A 13,199-nucleotide genomic window follows, 5' to 3' on the forward strand; every position below is an offset into this window, starting at 1 on the left:
TCCACTGTTTGCGCGTCGCAAACGTATGTACGCATTTTAATGTATCCTGTATATTACGCGAATGTGTCACATAACAGAACGGTGGGAGTTTAATAAAGAAAAATTATCACTGAGCCATGAAAGACAGTGCGAAAATACGTAGCTGCCTCAAATCAAGATAAACGTACTTTAAAAATAAAACACGCAACGGTTGTCTGTTTTTATTAAAACGTCACGAATAATATAGAGGTATTATTAAAAAGGATGAATCGGACCAGGCATTCGTTTTTTAGAGAAATATCCCTTTTTATAAATAAAATATATACTGTAGAGAGAGAACCGAATGAGTGAAGAAAGGATAGTTAAGATTTAAATTTGTGACTTATTAAACAGAGTTACAGTCAAGAAATTTATTTTCAGACTTAAATGACCACCGTCAATGATTGCTAAAGAAAAAAAGATTTACATACATCTAATAAAGGAAGGAAATTGCATAGATTATAAATCCCCGAAATAAATAGATTAAGAAATTGCCTTAATAAAGAATTGTAAAATGACCAAGTCACATACACCTATTAAATTTTACAATACTCATTAGAACACAAACAATAGATTCTATAATGTCATGTCGATGAGAAGTAAATGCCGTTTTTTATATTTAAAAAAACACAAGACTTCCAGTTCTAACGGACTAACGGTTCCAGATTCACCCATATAATATTTTAATTTACATACATAAATCCATTTGTAAAATAAAATAAAACATTATCATACTCCAAGCTTTTTTTCGAGGATTTTTTTTACTAAATCATGGTTTAAATAAAACCTCCTGCCCTGTTGTGTTTATAACCACCACAAGTCTGATGATGTCAGTAACGACGAAACTTGCTCACCAGTTAAATAAACATATGGCTCACTTCTTTCAAGAACGTCATAAATCAAAAAACTTGATTTTTCAGTATATCGTTTTTAAAGTTTAAAAATATAATACAATCTTTTAAAAATAAATATGAAGCCACTTATTGAACTTTTTACTGTACAACAGATCTTTTCAGGTAAAACCTGAAAGTTTTTTCTTCGTTTGAAAAAAATTTAGTACATTTAAAAAAATAATTAAAAAATACCTTTTCATCAAAATGCAAAAACAACACTTTCTGCCCTGTAGCGGGTAAAAATTAAGTTAAAAATATGACTCTTTTGCTGGGATATAGTACATTTTCTGGGCATTTCGAAAACACGCACAAATGAAAATTGACGATTTTTGATTTATGACGTTCTTGAAAGGAGTGAGCGATATGTGAAAAAAAACATTAAAGTAATTTCATTATTTAAAAAAAATCAAACACGAAAGTATTTTAAATTGATGGTCATTTAAAATATTTGAAAAAAGGTGTGTAGGTTAAAAATATTTTCAAGGTCTTTCAATTGATAATAACCACTTTTAAACAGTTTATAACAAAATTTATTACATGTGAAACTGCTTTGTATAAAATTTTATACAACTTTTTGTTATGTTTTGAAATATCATTTAAAAACCGATCATTATTTCGTGAAACGAGAACGCGATAGATGCGAAAATAAATTCACTTTTCCAAGATATAATCATCAATCAAATTTCATCGACAGATTCTATAACTTTCTTGAACTACTTTACAACATTTCAAACAAAAGTTGTTATAATTATACAATTAACGTCCGAAAAATATTTTTAATGAAGTCTAAAGAGAGCAAGCTTTCATAATAAGCTTTGACATTTCTATGAATAAGCTTCGATCGTTAGAATCGCTACTTTATGGGAAAAGAAATTGAAATTTTCGGTAACTTTTGTGAAAAAAAGAGTTAACAAGTAAAAATAAAGCAAAAAATAGAGTTGAATGAAATGAAAACAATTCAAAATTTTTTTTTAAGACGAATAATAAAATGTTTATTATGACATAATGTCGCAATCAGTGGCGGTACTTCCCTAGAAGCCCAACAGCCCGGCTTGCCTAACAACTCCAAATAAAAACTACTAAATCTAGACCAAATGATTACAAATACATAATTAATGGATGACTATTTTTAAATTATCGCGCGCTTACATGATTATTAAACACTATGCATGCCATTAAATGGTGATGGTAATTTTTCTTTATGGTTAATATCTGAGGAAGATATTTTATTATAGTGAATATTTTCTTTATTTCAAGGTGATGACCTTACAAAAGTTACATGTAAGCATATTTTTACAATGATTACAATACATTGTTTATATTTATAATACTTTCTGGGTGCTTACTATACTGGGAATGATATGAAGTGTAAAAATTATAGGTACATCATGTATTCACGAATGTGAAAAATAATGGGCTTGCCTTACTGGTAAACCCTATTTAATCTTCTATTTGTGTACTCCATGCTTTACTTCAATACATTGGATCTGGAACCAGGTAAAAATGAGCGTTCATTTATACATCTCAACATAGATGAAGAAGAATATGGAAGTCTGTGTATTTACAGGGGTTTTGACCTGTCAAAGGCTAGTTGAGTAATTATTTAACACACGTGCAACATTCTTAATTCTACCTATGCTTGATCACATAACTTGACTTCTAGATGTATTGATCAATCTCATGACACAGTAGTTCACAACAGCCATCTTTGTTGGATTGAGAAAAGCTAGTTTCTGAAGCTACTGATACTAGGGTTGTGAGTCAGGTTGTGGAGTTTGAGAATAAAGGAAAAATAGAAAGCAAAGGTGAGGAATTTTGAAATAATATATATATTATTTATTAGTCGTTAAAAATAATAAAATTCAAGTAATAATGAACAGGTGTTTTCATTTACAGTAAAAGTGTTTTTTTTTCTAATACTATATGATATTCTGAACTAAATGAAAGTTTCGTAATTTTTACTCAAACCTTTAAGAGGGTTTATGAATTTCATTTCATACATAGTTGATATATTTCATGATATTTTTTCCTTCATAGTTGATAAAGTATGATAAATCATTTCATGATAATAATTTAAAAAAAAACTATTTGATATCCTTAACTAAATGAATGTTTCGTAATTTTAACTCAAGCCTTTTAGAGGGTTTATGAATTTCATTTGATACAAAGTTGATATATTTACCGATAATTTTTTCCTTCATAGTTGATAAAGTATGAGAAATCATTTCATGATAATATTTAAAAAAAAAACTCTATTTGATATCTTTAACTAAATGAAAGTTTCGTAATTTTTAATCAAGCCTTTTAGAGGGTGTATGAATTTCATTTCATACATAGTTGATATATTTCATGATAATTTTTTCCTTCATACTTGATAAAGTATGATAAATCATTTCATGATAATATTTAAAAAAAAACTATTTGATATCCTTAACTAAATGAATGTTTCGTAATTTTAACTCAAGCCTTTTAGAGGGTTTATGAATTTCATTTGATACAAAGTTGATATATTTACCGATATTTTTTTCCTTCATAGTTGATAAATAATGATATATCATTTCATGACAATTTTTTCCTAACACTAATTGATATCCTAACTAAATAAAAGTTTCGTAATTTAGACTTAAGTCTTTGAGAGGAGTTATTAATTAAATTTCATACATAAAACGATTAATTACTAGATTACTTGAGAGGGTTTCAAAATTAAGAGTCGCACAAAATACAAATTTTCCTACCACTTTAGAACGGGCTTACCCCACTAGTGGTCTGATTAATTTTATCATAATTAAATATTGCGAGATAACCTTTATTAGAAATATACGTGATGTAAATAACAATGCAAAAATTTAGTTGAGAATTCTTGTATTATTCATCGTTTCGTTCTACGTTTTATATGCCAGCGTAACGTATATATACAGTCTGTTCGTAGTTATTTTACCTCTAGTTTTTTAATGATTTATTTGGTAGTATTAATAATTTTTAAAAATAAATATTAAAAAAAAAACTACAGGTAAAATAACTGTGAAGATTTTTAAAAAATATTTATTTGGCATTATAAATAATTAAAAAAAAAAACAAAAAACTAGAAGTAAAATAACTGTAAACACAGTGTAGTAGTCATATCGCTCACTCCTTTCAAGAACGTCATAAATCAAAAGTCTTGATTTTTCAGGAGAACGTTTTTAAAGTTTAAAAATATAACACAAAGTATTAAAATTAAATATCAAGCCACTTGTTGAACTTTTTACTGTGCAACAGATCTTTTTAGGTAAAACCTGAAGGTTTTTCTCCATTTAAAAAAAAAATAGTATTTAAAAAAAAAATAATTAAACAATTCCTTTTCCTCAAAATGAAAAAACAATACTTTCTGTACTGTAGCGGGTAAATATTAAGTTAAAAATATGTCGCTTTTGCTGGGATGTAGTACATTTTCTGGGCATTCCAAAAACATGCACAACTGAAAATTTTCGATTTTTGATTTATGACGTTCTTGAAAGGAGTGAGCGATATAGGAGAAAGTGAATAGGTGCATTTTTTTTTACAAAAACGTGGTCATTGGCTATTTGATATGTTACTAGCTTAATATTGCCACAAAAAAAATCCCAAAGGATTTTCAACTCGGAAATATATTGTATTGACTGGTTAAAAATGACTAAATGTATTGATATTTACCTTTTTGCCAAGTAAAAGTGACTTTTGACTTTTGAAGTAAAAATGGCCCTCCTGAAAATTTTACGTTTTGTGAGTTGGTCACTTACTCCTGTACGACTATGATATGTATCATACTGAAATATCTAATTGAAAAATACAAAACGTGTCTAAAACATACGAAAATTGACACATATATCATTGACTTGTGTATTTATATCAGAAATAACAGTGAGTTCTATCAGAAAAATAAATTTACAACATTTTAAGTAAGTTCGAATGCCAATACGAAGAATAAAAGATGCGAAATAAAATATATATTTTTTTCAATGATTGATTCAGCAGTGTAGAAATATCTTTTCATTTCTTATTTAATTTTTACCTCATAAATACCGCTTTCTTAAAATCTAGCGGTGTTTGAAATGTGTTGAAAATGATGCGGAATGCATCGAAACACATGTTATAATAAATTTTAAGAAATAATTGTATTTTTTTACAGTTTGATGACGATGCTGATTTTTCATACCGTAGTGTCAACGCCATCTGTTGAACGTAATAGCAATGCATAAATATAAAATTTAATCGTGGTGGACAGCATGCTTCTTGATAACTGTAAAAATATTTTGTACCTATAAGCATTGTGAAATTAACAGACTAAGCCACAGCAGCGCTTGGCAGGGTACACCTAGTACATAAATAAAATATAATTTTTGGTTTAGTTCGTTGATAAATAAACGTTTATCAGATCTCCACCATTAGGTCTACTGAAGGATTTTGTTTTTTTATAATTTCAGTATTTATGGACACGGCGCATGGAAGAAGATTCGAAGGAAAACGTTGGCAACATTCCAAAGTGTTAAACACATTCTGAGTTCATAAAAAACAAATTTCAACATGGTTAATATTTCCTATATTGTTATTTTTTTAAACCTTAAACCTTTGTCGAATTACAAAAACAATTTTTCATTATTTTTATAAATCGTAGTCATACAGGAGAAAGTGACCAAGTGCATTTTTTACAAAAGCGTGATCATAGACTATTTGATATCTTACTAGCTTAATATTGCCCTGAAAAAAATCCCAAAGGATTTTAAACTTGGAAGTATAATATATTGACTTGTTAAAGACAACTTACTGCATTGATTTATTTATTGATTTGGCGTTTAATTTGTAGAACTCTATTTTAATTTATGTATTAATTTAAAATCAAACACAGATTTTTTGAGTCTACTAAGTTGTATTTTATTAACAAAAACACTTAAAATGTGTTTTTGTTACTAAAATATAACTTAGTATACTCAAAAAATCTGTGTTTGATTTAAAATTAATATATAAATATATTGCATTGATGTTTATTTTCATGCCAACCAAAAGTGACTTAAATGGCCCTCCTGAACATTTTACGTTTTGTTAGTTGGTCACTTTCTCCTGTACAACTACGGTATGATTAACAACATTTTGAATGTGTCCAAAAATTTGTTCACAAATCTGGATTATCCCGAATTAGGAGTTATTTTTTGACATAGATCAAGAAGAATATGAAAGTCTGGGCATTTACATGGCTTACGACTGTCATAGGTTGGTTAAAGTGATAACTTTACACACGTTTGACATTCACCATTACTGCGCATGATTGACAACTACGGTGGTTGTCAATAATGGGTAAAGATGTCAAAAAAAATGTATGATTAATGTAAAATTTTAACGGCGTGATTTTTTGAAAAAGAAAACTGCCTAAAAAATCATGTTTTTTAAAAAAAGCTTAAAAAAATCGAAATGAAAATAACATTTACAACATTTTGAGTGTGTCCAAATACTTAAAAATAATAAAATAATTTTTTTTTAAATTTTTTTCATAGATTGATTCGGTAGAGTGGAAAAATAAAAAATAAAATGAAATAAAAATATTTTACTCGGTTTATTAACCGAGTAAACTTTTTTAATTTCGAAATAATGGTATTCCATTATGTCTTAAATTTTATTGTAACACGTATTTCGATGCAATCTGCATCATTTTCAAACACCCTATTTGGTTTTGAAGATGATATACGAGTGTATATCAAAACACGTGTCACAATAGATTTTAAGAAACAGTGGTGTTTACCGAGTGAAATTTAAATGAGAAGTACAATTTTTAGTATTATTTGGGTCAAAGACAGAATGCAAAGATCTTACTGTCGGATGTTTCAAAGCTTACAGACACTAAAGAAGATTTCATTTATTAAAATCTTCTGACATCTCCCGCTTCCTCCGTCTCATCTCACGTTTTCTCCTATAATTACATCATTACAAAGCATCCATTTTCTAGAAGCGCTCCTAAATTTGATCCGGAGCTCTTGGATATAAACTGAACCAAGTATTTACAATTGAATTAAACAGAACCTTCGTTAGAAATGACGTTATTAATTATTTCGTTAATTTCCATCAAAAATATTATTATTAAGTCTCTTTTGACTCCGCTAAGAGGGTTTCCTCTCGGCCCGAGTAATGTTTTCATTAATTAATCGAGCGTGTTTTGGCTAAATATTAAGGTGAGTACGCACAGAGGAAATTTCACCCTTATAACTGGATAAAAAATGTAGAACACACCCGGATTTGAGAACAAAAAAATTCTTTTAAAAAATTATGGAAAATATCCAGATTTGGGAACAAAAATTTTTTTTCCGTCTAACTCCTCATCACTGAAGATTGTGACTATTGTCGAAGTAATGACTCTTTTCTAGTTATCCATTGACTGCGTTGTATGTAGCGCTCCGACCACCAAGGCGCCTGCTGCTGTCTTGACTTGATTGGTTGTAAAATTCCCAATTAAAATAAGAAGAAGAAGAATAACTTGATTGGTAGAGGATCTTCCTCTCCCTCTCTTTTCTTCCAGGCTACCAATCACAACCAGTCATTCCAGGCTATCTTATCAACGTGTCCAAATAACTGAACAACATCTGGTGTATAGACAATGTCCAAATTCAAGGCATCCAAGTGTAACTCCTGACAAATGGACTCGTTGGCGCGTCTAGCTGTCAATAGGATTCGAAGCATGCACCTCCAACACCACATTTAGAATATGTAAAATATTCTCCTTTCTGCTGCTTTTATGGTTCAGGTTTCAATTCAATTAAATTCAATTGATTTATTTTCAGCTAACATTTACATAACAATTTTTTTAAAGCGTATACATTTAAATCAAAAATATGCAAGAACTATTATTAAAGGTGTAGAAGAATCCCGCTTCGGAAATCTCCTTCAGACACATGGAACAGATCAATATCCAATGAGATATTGTTCAACATAGCGGTAGCTCTTCCTACATGCATAACCATCGGCATGCTGGTCCTGTGTATAGGAATATGAAACAATCTATGCCGACGCTGTCTTAGATAACTATCGGGAACATACAGACCAATGTTTAGGATGATTTCAGAATTATCGATCATACCGCGCAACAATCGATAAAAATGCGTAATCTAATACACATTCCTTCTAGTCTCTAAACTATTGTAGCCAAGCATACCCTGGAGAAACTCGGTCGGGTAGAGCCAAGGATAATAGCCGCACTCTCTCATGAGATACCTCAGAAGCTTCTTTTGGGTGTAAGCAGCACAGAGAAAAAAAGAGTGGTATAAAATCCTGACAAGCTTTATCTTGGTACCGTTACTCACACCACAAAATTTGGATACGCTTAAAAGATTGTGAAATATATTTTCATATTCGAATTACAGATTTTATTTTCACTTTACCTCAAGTGAAATACTGTGTAAGGTTTTATAAAAAATGTTTATTAATTCTGAATTGAATTATTCCCGGCCGGTCAAAAAAGGAAACAAAACAAAAAAATATTACACCTGTGGTGGTTGATGGAAAATATTACGGTTGCTTTCGCAATAAATCAGTTTCAAATAATGATTTATGGTTTTCGAATTCAAAGAAAAGATATGATTTTAGGTACGTCTGATAACACCTTTCATAAAAATAAAGCCCGGGTTTATTATTCCCCACTATCTCATTCGGAGAAATGTAATGAAAGGACGTAATATATAATGTTTTCATCGAGACGAAATTCACCCAGTCGTATTAAAATAAGGAATGATATTCCGTTCTCTTGTTTGATAAAATGAGAACAAATATCATTCTAAGGATTCGTAAAGTGAGAAAATGAGACAAAATAGATTTTCAAAGAAAAGCAACTTCAGTTTTAGAATCTCTTTGAGTTTTTTTACATTAAATTACAAAAAAGTGAGATAAAGACAGTAGTTATTTGAAATCCTGTTGTAATACTTTTATTACTTTACAGCGAATATCGGCTGTCCAAACTTATAACACAGTAAGGGACATTTTTCATAGTATGTTTTTTTTTTGCATTTTTGGACTAAGTAGAATCCAAAAATGCAAAAAAAAACGTACTACAAAAAAATGTCCCTTACTGTGTTTTGAGTTTGGACAGCCGATATGCAGTTAAAGGATGTTTGATAGATGTTCAAATGGTGATATAAAGAAAGAACGTAAGGCTAAAATAAAATTAAACTATATTGAGTACTGCATTAAAATAATTACATAAAAGTTGTAGTGACGGGATTAATAATATTTTTTTATGTAACAGTTTTTTGCATATAAATACATAATAAAAAAATACTTTGATAAATTTAAATAAAATTTTTAAGTTAAATAAAAAAATCCATTTGAAAAATAAAATTATGTTAAATCATACTTAAAATCTTAACTGTACCATATTTGTAATTATTATTATAAAACACTACTTAAAATCATTCAATTTGAATATGAAATCATGGTTTTAAACGCCTGCCATGTTGTGCATATAACAGAATTTTATCTAGCCTCCCACCGGTTTGCTGATGTCAGTAACGATGAAATTTAGTCACTGGTTAAATGAAACAAAAAAAATGTACTTGATATTTTATCATATGAAATGCAGTTCTAACGAGAAATGTCAGTAAAAACCTGAATAAAACGACAAATTGAAGGTAAAATATTTACTTACAAACTGAAAAAAGCAACAAATTAAAGGTACTTAGGGAACTTGTACAAACTTTGCCAGTAACTTGGCCAAGGATTGAACGGAATAAAGGTGTTAATTGTTATTTCAATTCAATTCAAACCCTTACCCGCACCCCAGTGGTGCATAGGGTACTGCATTATATAAACACAGTGGGATCTTGATCGTTAACACACGAAGGAAAGGTGATCAGCCCTCCGCTTCAGGTACCAGTCCAGGGTAAAATTGAATAAATATAAGAGTGAAAAAATCACTTTTATTTATTTGACCGACCCTGGGAATCGAACCCGGGACCTCCAGAACGGTAGCCGAGCGTGCTGACCATTACACTACGGAGGCGGTCTAATTATTATTTAATCAAATAAAATGGAGTTATAACAAGAAATGTCAGTATAAAACTGAAAAAACGACAAATTAAAGGTACTTTCGGGATCATGTACAAACTTTGCCAGTAGCTTGGCCAAGGATTGAACCGAATAAATGGGTGAATCTAGGTCTCGATACCAGGAGAACATGTCGCACAGGATAGAGTTAGATGGAAAAGTAAATAAGAATGATTGAGTTTCCTTACAGCTCTGTCTGCGAGGTTCCTTACGCGGCAGTGCAGATACGCTGTCTGCCCTACTGCGGCGGTCACCTCGCGCTTGGTGGAGTTGTCGAAGTATGGTTGTTGAAAAGGATCCCAGCTGGCGGCGCTTGCACCTACAAACAAAATTACTCATTATTATTTATTCTACGAGACACTGGATTATACATATCAATATTTAGCGAAAGCTAAACTGGCAATACACAAAGGAGTTCTGGTTCCAACCTTATGTATGGAAGCGAAGCATAGAGTTGGCGAAAGAAGGATGAAAACAGACTGAATGCAGTCGAAATGCGATATCTCATACGATTGTGTGGCAAAACGACGTTTGATAGACGTTCGAATGATGAAATAAGGAAAGAATGCAAGGCTGGGATAAGTATTATGGATAAAATTAAGAAAGGTGTTTTGAGATGGTTTGGAAATGTGAAACGTATGAAAGAGGAAAGAACGGTTAAACAAATTTATAAGGCGAATGTAGTTGGAAAAAGAAGCAGAGGAAGACCGAGGAAAACCTGACACAATCAGGTATGTCAAATACTTGAAAGCGGCCGGGTCAGGATTCGTAATAATCGTCGGGTATGTATGAGAAGATGCATGAATGTAGAAGAGGCGAAGAATGTTTGCAAAGACAGAAGAGTGTGGCGTTCCATCCTTTCTGCCTACCCCTGCGGGGGAACGGCGTGATGGTAGTAGCAGTAGTAGTAGTAGTAGTAGTAGATAAAAATGAAAATGATATTTTTGAGTTTTTTGATGTGGCCCGCCGGCGTGCCCAAAATACCTTATGCGGCCCTCGGTGCCTTTTGGGTTTGACACTTCTGGTCTAGAGCATACTGTTGTATCGAAGCGAAACGAAGCGAAGTGCCTGGAAATTAATTAATCAAAGGATTTTTGTGTATTTTAAACACAAAATAGCTGTACAATATCAAAGTATTTTTATTATTATTTTCAAAGGCGTATTTAAAAAAAAATTCACATACAGGTCAAAAAATCAAAACGCCAACTTATTTATGTTTGATGAACTTTTTTTCTCATTTTTCTAATATCATTATTTAAACATTTACGTAACGAAATTTTCACAAGCAAATTTGTAGAAATGCCATAATATCTTAGCTTTTATTATTCCTGCGCTTAAAATACCATTTTGGATTGCTCTCGATGTGATGAACTTCATAAGGCTTTGCTGCAATCTTCATTAATGCTCGCTAAGATCCTGTTCCAAATATTGTTCCTTCAACTTATGCTAGGCTTATCTTAAGGGGGTACTTATTAAACTCGGGCTGTTTACTCACTTAGAAGCTACAAAAGGTTTTTGTCACCGAATATTTGGGATCTAAACAACAATGTGAAATAGACTCTTATATTTATATTATCCAAAGCTTTTTGCCCATAAGCTGCGGTTTATTTGCCAAAAAGCTTAGATGATGCTAAAACGAAAGCTTTTCTTTTTTCAGTGTCATATTTTCACTCATCGTACTTTCAAATGTTTTAAAAATCAAACCTAGTAACAATACCTAACTTACTAACTAACCATCACGCTGGTTTCTCGCAGGGGTAGGTAGAGAGAATATAACGCCACACCATTCTGTCTCTGCAAACGGTTTTCGCCTTTTTCACATTCATGCATCTCTGCATACATACTAAAGGTTTTCAAGTATTTGACATACCTGATCGTGCCAAGTTTGTATCGGTCTTCCTCGTATCCTCCTTCCAACAACCTTCGCCTCATAATTTTTTCATTAGTTCATTTCTCACTTATTAGTTCCATATACCCAATCAAGTAAACATAAAAATAAAATAGTTGTAACAAACCACTTTTTTAGTTAAATAATGTAAACACTACAAGTTTAGAAAAGTGCAGATAGTCTCATCAATAAGTGAAAAAACAAACAGTTATTGTTGATGAAAACATTGAAACCAGTAGTGTTTAGTTAAATAAACTTTAAAAGTGGTCTTAAACATGTTTAAGACCACTTTTTTATATTTTAATTTAAGTGTTAAACTAAAAATTTGCCAAATGCCAAATCAATGAATTATCTAGTTAGTAATAGCCACAAATTATAAAATCGTTCAATATTATTCAGTATCATTTTCAAATACAGTGTAAAAAGGATGCGGAATTCATCGAAACAAGTGTAACAATATAATTTAAAAAAAAGTGTTGTTTTATAAGTGAAACAAAAAAAAATGAATACACAGATATCACCACTAAACAGTGTTGCTATATATACAGATTTATCTGTATTGATACAGATTTTCGGCTGCCGTTACAGATGACAGATTTTACTCTGAGTTAGTACTTATAGTTTTATACAGATTTTTGGAATTGGACATAGTTGGTATATGATAAAACAGAAGAATGAAAATATGGTTAGATTCGAGCATGATTAAAATTTGAAAATAAGTAGGTGAGAATTTGTTTTATATTGGAGTGCGTTATTTATTATTGGGTAGGGTACTATTTTGACACGGAACATTACGCAATTTACGCAGCGTACTGCAGGATTCCCCAAAACATGTCTGTTTTTTTCCTGCGACCGAGTGTTCATTTTTTATACAAGTCGTTTTATAAACGCAACGTTTCAATCAGTGCTGGTTAGAAGATAGTTATTTTAAGACTTGTTTAGAAACAAGTGAAAAGGGTGAAGAATATGCATACTGTGAGTTCTGTTTAACAGATCGTGCTATTTGTATCAAAATTTCAAAGCAATGTCAAATTGCTTTGAAATTTCACAGATTTTGGGTTATTGATTACAGATTTTATACAGATTTCTAGACTGATAGATTCAGATTTTTTGGTTTGGCATATGGAAACACTTCCACAAAGTGACTGCCGTATCAAAAAATTAAATAAATAATTTTCAATACACATTTTTTGAACTATGTTCTATTAGCTATAAACAGGTATATTAATCATTGATTGCTATGGCTGGTTTAAGAGGATTTCAAAAAAATACTTACATCGAGGTAAGGGTCAAATTAAATATTGTTATATTGAAGTTCCACTGTATTTCAATAAAATATTTATAAAAAAAGCTCGAACGTA

At 30.8% G+C, this 13,199-nt stretch overlaps 1 protein-coding gene across 2 annotated transcripts in view; it reads right to left on the bottom strand.

Annotated features, from left to right (window-relative positions):
- Positions 1–13,199, bottom strand: part of LOC148301867 (protein amalgam-like) — a 100,092-nt gene that overhangs the window by 73,475 nt on the left and 13,418 nt on the right. For both annotated transcript variants that reach the window (XM_088272583.1, XM_088272582.1), the window contains exon 2: positions 10,139–10,269. In XM_088272583.1, the coding sequence (XP_088128709.1) occupies positions 10,139–10,269 (131 nt within the window). The remainder of the gene's footprint in view (positions 1–10,138; positions 10,270–13,199) is intronic.

The sequence above is a fragment of the Brachycentrus maculatus genome, unplaced genomic scaffold, assembly GCF_059751285.1.
Source record: "Brachycentrus maculatus isolate JH-2025_06_01 unplaced genomic scaffold, ASM5975128v1 h1tg000511l, whole genome shotgun sequence".
In the NCBI taxonomy this organism is placed as follows: domain Eukaryota; kingdom Metazoa; phylum Arthropoda; class Insecta; order Trichoptera; family Brachycentridae; genus Brachycentrus; species Brachycentrus maculatus.